The 9,223-nt window shown below is 39.1% G+C and overlaps 1 protein-coding gene across 5 annotated transcripts in view; it reads right to left on the bottom strand.

Annotated features, from left to right (window-relative positions):
• LOC140726890 (protein furry homolog) overlaps positions 1-9,223 on the bottom strand; it is a 270,433-nt gene that overhangs the window by 10,204 nt on the left and 251,006 nt on the right. For all 5 annotated transcript variants that reach the window (XM_073043854.1, XM_073043855.1, XM_073043856.1 and 2 more), the window contains 2 exons: positions 3,592-3,702; positions 691-893 (listed from right to left, as the gene is read on the bottom strand). In XM_073043854.1, the coding sequence (XP_072899955.1) occupies positions 691-893; positions 3,592-3,702 (314 nt within the window). The remainder of the gene's footprint in view (positions 1-690; positions 894-3,591; positions 3,703-9,223) is intronic.

Genomic DNA, 9,223 nt, shown 5'->3' with positions numbered 1-9,223 from the left:
TGAAACTTCAGGAGGATCCTTCTAATATATGGCCCATCCTGCCGTTCCCAAATGGCATAGGGATTGCAGACAACAAGTCTCAGTTGCCTATCAATGACCTTTCAGACCTTATCATTAATTCATTACCCTTAATGAAATGAACAATTCCATTACATTTTTAAAAATGTTCTGCAAATCTGTTCAATCTGCTATTTATAGTATTTTAATTAGATAATATCTCTTTTCTCTTAAATGTAATAAAGCACAAAAGCTCTCATCAGAAAATGGACGTTGCACTGCTCACCAACAAATATCTGTAAGATTTCAACAATCAGTCTCCAGGTAACTCTGTGGCAAAGTATAGAAGTGCATATCAAATCAAGCCACTGTAGTGAATGGAACACCATCAAAACTTGTTTCCCTATGTGGTCAATGAATTATTATAAGTGGAAATATGTGATTCAATAATATGGGCAACACCCAAAAAGAATATTGTTAAGGAAATTAGATCAGTTTCTCCGTATTCTGCATCGAATGTCTGGACCCCACAACTGGACGTGCTTGGTAGAATTTCCTAATTTGTACAAATGTCAGAATTATAACAGAATTACTATTTTTTTTTGTTTAAACATTCTTGCATAATGTTACTATATAAGAAAATATTATCAAAGTAATTTCTGAAATTGAAAATAATGCATCCAAAAGGCTAACCTGTAATCCCTGACTTGTCGCAGAGCAGTTTTAAGATCCCTGTTCTTCAGACACTCCAACATGGACTGAACAGCCTCCTCTGAGGAAGTTAATGTGGCACCATGCAAAATGGATTCACTTTTCCTAGGCTCAGCTGCTATTAGAGCTGAGGCTTCCTTCAAGTTCTCTCTCAAATCATTCAGCTCTTTTGACATATTCAATAGCTAGTAAATAAACACAAATACAAGATAAAAATCAACAGAGTTTCACTTTGACTCCTTTCCCTACCACCAAACTCTAGTGTTATGGTACTATTTTAGCGTTACTGAAAAATAAATGCTTGTAAGTTTATTTACAACAAAGTTTCATCAAAATGGCGGCAAAGCAACTTCATGCTCTAATATGCCATGGAGCAGTAGTTGACTTTAAGCATGGTTTTGGGAAAAGCGCTGAGAAGAAGGGAAGGGTAAGCTATCCCAGGTAACTCATTCATGTCCGTTCTCTTTGAGCTCCAAACTAAATTGGTAAAGGATGAAGGTCATGTGCTTCAATTTCTTTCTGCAGTCATAGCAAGACCTTGCAAAACCATATGCAGAAACAGATATAAATTACAAGCATTCTATTCTCTCTTCTAAATTTACCTTCCATAATTATTAGAAAGTTGGGAAATCCTAACATTTTAAAACACTGCAATTTAAAACTCTGGATTCTTTATCATTTTTTAAAAACTATCCATACTAAATAACAGGAAGAGTTCACTACAGCAATAACATTCAAGTGATGGATTGTAGCTGAGTGTGTCTGATTTTACTATAAATTGTACAAGTATCCTTTGATGTTTACTTAAATGTGTATTTGAACAAAAATCAACATGGGTAATAATGAATTGTGTTAATTATGAATGGTAATAATGATGCAGTACAAAAATTGGCTGTGAAGTTTGTGATAAGCATATAATTTGGTGGAGTACAATAATTTGCTGTTTTATATTTTTACCTTGTGTTTACATTATTATTTACAACTTTGCTTCTACTGAAAACAATTATTGAGTCCTTACAGCCATCATATTTTGACTATTATTTACTTAAGAAATACTTGTTAAGATTTGGAACATGGAGTGATTTTTTGCTTTTTCTTTAAAGTTTGTCCTTTCTATAATCTATTCTACAAAATATAAATTGTAATGTTTATAGAAGTTGTTGGAAGAGCCAGGTGCATCTTTTTCTCGTCTGCCATTTCTCTCTTGATCTTACTATGACAGGGGTTTCCAAACTTTTTTAATGTCACGGACCCCTACCATTAACCGAGGAGTCCGTGGGGGTGGGGGTGGGGTGATCATGTCTAGTAGATTTTCATCAGGATATCTCATCGACAACAGCAGCAGCCTGCAATGTCGTGAACATGTACTGTAAGGAAAGGGTTAATTAGATTCTACTATTTACACTTCTATTGATTTCTGTGTTGTGGTAAACTAATACTTACATTTAATTTTCAACCATAAGACAATACACCAATTTCAATGCAGCAAACACTATACTGTTGAATTCAACTGACCTTGAAGCAGTGGATGGCTTAGACACTTTAGTAAATTTAATATAAAAAACAATTTTATGTAAGCTAATGTAATTACATCAGCAAACTTTATGAAGCATTAAGTAATATTGATATTTTTTGGTAAATGTAAGTTGCACAGAAGGTAATATTAATGGCTACATCATTGTTTTTTTTAAAGGAAAATTTTGTTAGGGATTGATACACATTAATAATTATGTTTGATTGGTAGAAATGGATATAACAAATATGAATGCCTAAACGAATATAGAGAGTACGTGGAAAAAAGTAACATTAAACCCGAATTTTTCAAAAATGAATAACATTAAAAATTGCATTAATGCACAGGTTGTTACAGATGATAGGTAGGAAAAGAGTATAAAAGCTAGCTGCTGGCACAGACATATAGCATCTAGCAAGGTCTGATTTATCTGCAAAATCCCAAGTTTCAAACATACACTCACTAAACTTATGGCATTTATTACAGAACATTTATCAATGTTTTTGATTTGGAAAAATAAGCCAGATCTGCCCTCTCTACCAGTATATCATCTGCACCAATATTCAGCAAAATTCAACATCTTTTACAGAGCTATGAACTGGAGGATTAATGCACATGAGGTAAGTACATGTACAGACTGACTTGCAGGAATGTGCAAGAGCATTGTGTATTTTAAAATTACATCAGATAAATAGTCTAATACTGTCCTTCTTTCAAAGAAGGACAGCATGCAACAGCAAGCTAAAATCAAACTGTTCAGTTCAAAAATTGCTCTACCTGGCCTGTATTAACTTGTCCTGTTTTAACTTCCTTAGTGTTTTTTTCAAATTTTCAAAGCAAAATATTAGAGTTAATTTAGGTCAGAGAAAACAGAATTCATTTGTTAACACGGTAATACTGCAATACAATGGGGGAGTGGAATATAGCAGCAATGCTTTGAGGTGCAATAAGATATCATGCCCCCAAAATTCCCCATAAAATACAGTTTGACAGGTTCCAGGCTAAATGGAAGCTGTGCACCAAGCTGCAGGGAGAGAGGTAAGATTAAGGAATCATCACATGCTGTTCTTACACCCATTCTAGTGGATGGTTCAGGGATAGCACTAGCAATGCTTTGAAGCAAGTCGGTTTTCCAACCTCTGGGGGTGGTTTTTTTAGTGCAGACATCCAAAGAGGATAGAAACAACAAAATGGTAAAAGAAAAGAAAAATACAATTTAGTAGTTTGGAATCACAAACAAATCTTTGCTGATATAAAAATGAGAAGACTCCCATAATAAGACAATTATCAATTAAATGCTACAAAATTACATTACATACATTACATTCTAACATTTGCCACATCATTAATCACAAAAGAACTTGTTTTACCTCTGGCATTGAACTGACCACGTGGATCTGTCCAATTAGTTTATAGTAGGACTGAAAGAGCAGTAGCAGCTGAAAGTGGAGCTTGTAGAGTCTTTGACATAATTCAAGTTGCTGTGAATAAGAAAACAGGCTGTTTAAACAAGCACAAGTAATATTGGGAACAATATTTGTTTCCCAGTTCCATAATCATTTAATCATTAAGCAACAGGAAAATCATAAAAGATTATGTAAAGTCTAATGTACATACAATTACATATTAATGCAACAGGTCAATGTTATGCTTACCTATTATATTTTAATGTGATGAATTAAATTATTAAATATGAGCTATATCTTTTAAAACCAATCTTCAATTTATGATTAGGACAATCATTATCTGCACAAAAATGCAGAATTACAAACCACTGCTTGCAATTATTTAATCAGTACTCAATCTGAAAATAATATTCAGCATGCACATTGAGTTTGCCGTCAACGATAATAAGTTTCAGCTAAATCAAAATAGCTGTTGTCCCATACATTTTATAGCATGGCATGGTAATTTATTATGGAATTAAAACTGAAGGCCATGGAATAAAACGTGCCACAGCAGCATGAATGGAACATTAGGTATGCGACACAAGAACGATTGTGAAAGAAAAAAACAAAAAAGTAGTGGGTTGGTACTATGATCACAGCTTTTCTTAATAAATATCTGGAGCTGGAGTGCACAATTTCCAAATCTATGCATAATACAAAATGGTGAACTGTGAGTAAGACAGTAATAGGGATATATAATCAGGCCAGCAGAATGGAACGCTGATAAAAATGAAGTGTTACATTTTGCTTAGAAAAGTGAGAAGCAGTGATATAGGATACAAGCATATACTGTATATGTACAGGCCTTTGAAAGTATCAAGCCAGTTCATAAAATGATTAAAATGCCATACAGGATTCAGAACTGGACACAATAATCCAGATGCAGTTGAACCTCTGGTTATAAATGGTCATAGACATTACTCTTGTGCCTTTGCATACAAGAACTTGGTCTTTCCAAAGACAGGCAAAATATTACAAATGCAACAATGTTACAATTACAATTAATACTACAGTGGTTCAAGCCAACAGAACAATACAGCACCAAAATTGGCCCTTTGCCTCTCAAATATTTTATGCCAAACATGATGGTAATCCCATCGGCTTGCACAAGAATCTTATCCCTCTATTCCCTGCCTTTTTATGTATCTGTCTAAATGCTTCTCCACTGTTACTACAATGTTTGAATCCACTACTCTCCTGGAAGCATATTCCAGGCACTTATGACCATATGTGTAAAAATCTTTATAAACATTTATCAGGTCACTCCGTTGCTCCACCAAAACCAATCTATGTCTGTCCATCGTTTTCTTATAGCTGGGCTACATCAGAGATAATGTGTCTAGTTCTGGATGCCACATATTAGGAAATGTAAAGTCATTAAAAACAGTAGAAGTGGTTTATCAGATGAGGGACTTTAGATATGTGAATAAACTGGAGAGGTTGGCAACGTTCTACATGGAACAAAGGAAGTTGGTAAACTCAAGTTGTGATGAGATCTAATCAAGTATTTAAAATCATGAAGGATACCAATAAAGCAAAAACTGTCTCATTGCAGAGGGAACATAGGAAATATAGGAGACAGAAAATGAAGGTGATTAAGCAAAAAAAAAGTTCCATGAGGAGAAAACACGAGGAAATCTGCAGATGCTGGAAATTCAAACGACAACACACACAAAATGCTGGTGGAACACAGCAGGCCAGGCAGCATCTATAGGGAGAAGCGCTGTCAACGTTTTGGGCCGTCCTGATGAAGGGTCTCGGCCCGAAACGTCGACAGCGCTTCTCCTTATAGATGCTGCCCGGCCTGCTGTGTTCCACCAGCATTTACGTTTTTTACTCAGTCGTGGCCGAGGTCTGGAATAGTATTTGTAAGTAGATTCAAATGCAGCATTTATTCAGGGGTTGGATAAGATTCTGAAAGAATAAGAATTCTTGGGCAGTGGGGAGAGGCTGGGGGATTTGGACTCACTCAAGCACTCGTGGTGAAAGGCCTAGATAGAATGGATGTGGAGAGGATGTTTCCTATAGTGGTGAGGCTAGCACCACAGGGCACAGCTTCAGAATACAAGAACATCCCTTTTGAACAGAGATGAGGAGGAACTTTTTTCATCAGAGGGTGGTGTACCTGAGGAACTCACTGCCACAGACAGCTATAGAGGCCAAGCCATTGGGTATACTTAAGGTGGAAGTTGACAGGTTCTTGATTAGTAAGGGTGTCAAAGGTTTTGGGGAGAATACATTAGAATAGTTTTACAAAAAGAGGGATAACAAATCAGCCATGTTTGAATGACAGAGCAGACTCAATGGGACAAATGGCCTAATTCAGCTCCTATGTCTTATATAGAGCCAGTACAAATTCAACAGGCTAAGTGATCCCCAAACATTCTGTGAATCTTTGTTAATATATCTCCCAAATCTGATCATGTTTATTACCCTCTGGAACGGTAGTGCACTTTCACATTTTTGAACCAAGACTTAAATTAATATGATATTCACTCACAGGATATAATTTATTCAAAACGGTACAATCTACCTTAATCATGGAAACAGGCTTGTTAAAAAGACTAACAGTTGTGTGTACAAGCTGTTGATTGGCCTCCAAGTAATTTGCTTCCTTAACTTTTTATTGCTTTTGCTAAATTCTAACACTTCATGCCAACCCAGTGATCCTATAGCCTCTTAGATCAGTTTCTTTCAGTTGATAATCTCAAACACCCTGCTTTTCTTGTCTACTCTTAATAAGCTTTGCTTGGTTGCAGCAGTGAAATAACACCTCGCTGCTCAACAAAGCAGAAATGGCAGATGGTGACTAGTGGGGTGCCACAGGGCTCGGTATTGGGACCACAGCTGTTTACGATTTACATCAACGATTTAGATGAAGGCATTGAGAATAACATCAGCAAGTTTGCTGATGATACTAAGCTGGGTGGCAGTGTGACATGTGATGAGGATGTTAGGAGAATTCAGGGTGACTTGGATAGGCTGAGTGAGTGGGCAGATACTTGGCAGATGACGTTTAATGTGAATAAGTGTGAGGTTATCCACTTTGGGAGTAAGAACAGGAAGGCAGATTATTATCTGAACAGCGTAGAGTTAGGTAAGAGAGAAATACAAAGAGATCTAGGAGTCCTTGTTCATCAGTCACTGAAGGTGAATGAGCAAGTGCAGCAGGCAGTGAAGAAAGCTAATGGAATGTTGGCCTTTATTACAAAGGGAATTGAGTACAAGAGCAAGGAAATCTTTTGCATTTGTACAGGGCCCTGGTGAGACCACACCTGGAGTATTGTGTACAGTTTTGGTCTCCAGGGTTAAGGAAGGACATCCTGGCTATAGAGGGAGTGCAGCGTAGATTCACGAGGTTAATTCCTGGGATGTCCAGACTGTCTTACGCAGAGAGGTTAGAGAGACTGGGCTTGTACATGCTGGAATTAAGGAGATTCAGAGGGGATCTGATTGCAACATATAAGATTATTAAGGGATTGGACAAGATAGAGGCAGGAAATATGTTCCAGATGCTGGGAGAGTCCAGTACCAGAGGGCATGGTTTGAGAATAAGGGGTAGGTCATTTGGGACAGAGTTAAGGAAAAACTTCTTCTCCCAGAGAGTTGTGGGGGTCTGGGATGCATTGCCTCGGAAGGTAGTGGAGGCCAATTCTCTGGATGCTTTCAAGAAGGAGCTAGATAGGTATCTTATGGATAGGGGAATCAAGGGATATGGGGACAAAGCAGGAACCGGGTATTGATAGTAGATGATCAGCAATGATCTCAGGATGGCGGTGCAGGCTCGAAGGGCCGAATGGTCTACTTCTGCACCTATTGTCTATTCTATTCTATTCAAATCAGCCAGCATAATCAAAGATCCCAACCACCCTGGGCATTCTCTTTTCACCTCCCTTCCGTCAGGCAGAAGATACAAAAGCCTGACAGTATGTAGCACCATGCTTCTACCTCGCTGTTAAAAGACTATTGAACAGTGCTATAGTACAATAAGATAGATTCTTGACCTCACTATCTCACATATTGATGGAACACCTGTCCCAACTGTTTCAGAAATGCCAGTGAAGAGCTTGGGTCGATGGTATGATGCTAAGCTCAAGGACACCAAGCAGTTTAAACAACTCAAAAATGATACCATCACGTACATAGCTCGCATCAACAAGACCTTGCTGCCAGGAAAACTCAAGCTGTTCCAGTTCGGCATACTCCCAAGACTCACGTGGCCTTTAACAGTGTATGAAATCCCCATCAACAAGGTGGAAAAGCTCGAAAGAGTAATCAGCACACATGTGAAACAGTGGCTTGGACTTACGTTATGCTTAAGTCTTGTTGGACTGTATGGGAACGGCAAATTGGAATTACCAATTACAAGTCTTGTTGAAGAATACAAATGCACCAAAGCAAGGTTGGTCATTACCCTCACTGAATCTGAAGATACTGTTATTCGAACAGTGCCCCCCACCCCCCGTGTGGCAGCGGGGAGGAAGTGGACTCCATCTGAAGCAGTTCAGAGTGCGAGGTCTGCTCTTCACTTCAGGGATGTGGTTGGCCAAGTCCAACATGGGAGAGCCCGTCTTGGGCTCGTCCCAAAGGCTCCTCAATGGCACAAGGCAACATCAGTGCAGAAGAGACGGCTCGTGGTGGAGGAAGTGAGGAGACAGGAAGAGGCAAGGCGACACGCCAGAGCCGTTTTAATGGCCAAGCAGGGCCAATGGACTAATTGGGAGAGCCTGGAAAAGTGGAAACTCAGTTGGCGTGACATATGGGAGATGGAGGGATATCAGCTAAGTTTTGTCATCAGAGCCACTTATGACCTCCCACCCACACCTCAAAATCTGAACCAGTGGCTCTCTTTGCTCTCTTTATCAAGCACCTGGATCACTAAGGCACATTTTAACAGGATGCACCATGAGCCTCAGCCAGGGGCGGTATACTTAGTGGCATAACCAAGTTCTCAGACAGCTGGCATCAATCTTGGAACTGAGGCAAACCACCGTAAATGCTCTCCCACAAACATCGGCAGGAAATATCCACATTACACGATTTGTACCAGCAGGCCAACCTCCAGAGCACCAAGTAACATCAAAGGATATAAGCATTCTGCATGTTGCTCGGGATTGGAAAATGGACGTGGACTTGGAGAAAAAGCTTGTGTTTCCCCCAGATGTTGCGGCTACAACACTCCGGACAGACATAGTCCTGTGGTCCACAACAGCCAAGCTGGCATATGTTGTGGAATTGACAGTACCATGGGAATATGGCGTTGGAGAAGCTTATGAGAGGAAAAAGACCAAGTACTCTGAACTGGCAACTGAAGCTGCTCAGAACGGCTGGAAGATCAAGATTTTCCCTGTAGAAGTGGGATGCAGGGGATTCGTTGCTACATCTATGACCAGTCTATTGAAGAAGGTGAGGGTGAGGGGTGTCTCCCTCCAACAAGCAATCAAGTCCTTGTCAAACGCAGCAGAGGAAAGCAGCAATTGGATTTGAATGAAAAGGAAAGACATCAACTGGGCTGCAAGATGAAGACAGGAGGGTACGGAACTAAGGGGGTGTG

The sequence above is a fragment of the Hemitrygon akajei genome, chromosome 4 (genome assembly GCF_048418815.1).
Source record: "Hemitrygon akajei chromosome 4, sHemAka1.3, whole genome shotgun sequence".
NCBI lineage: Eukaryota > Metazoa > Chordata > Chondrichthyes > Myliobatiformes > Dasyatidae > Hemitrygon > Hemitrygon akajei.
The sequence above is the reverse complement of the archived record's forward strand: the minus strand, read 5'-3'. Positions and strand labels throughout refer to the sequence as shown.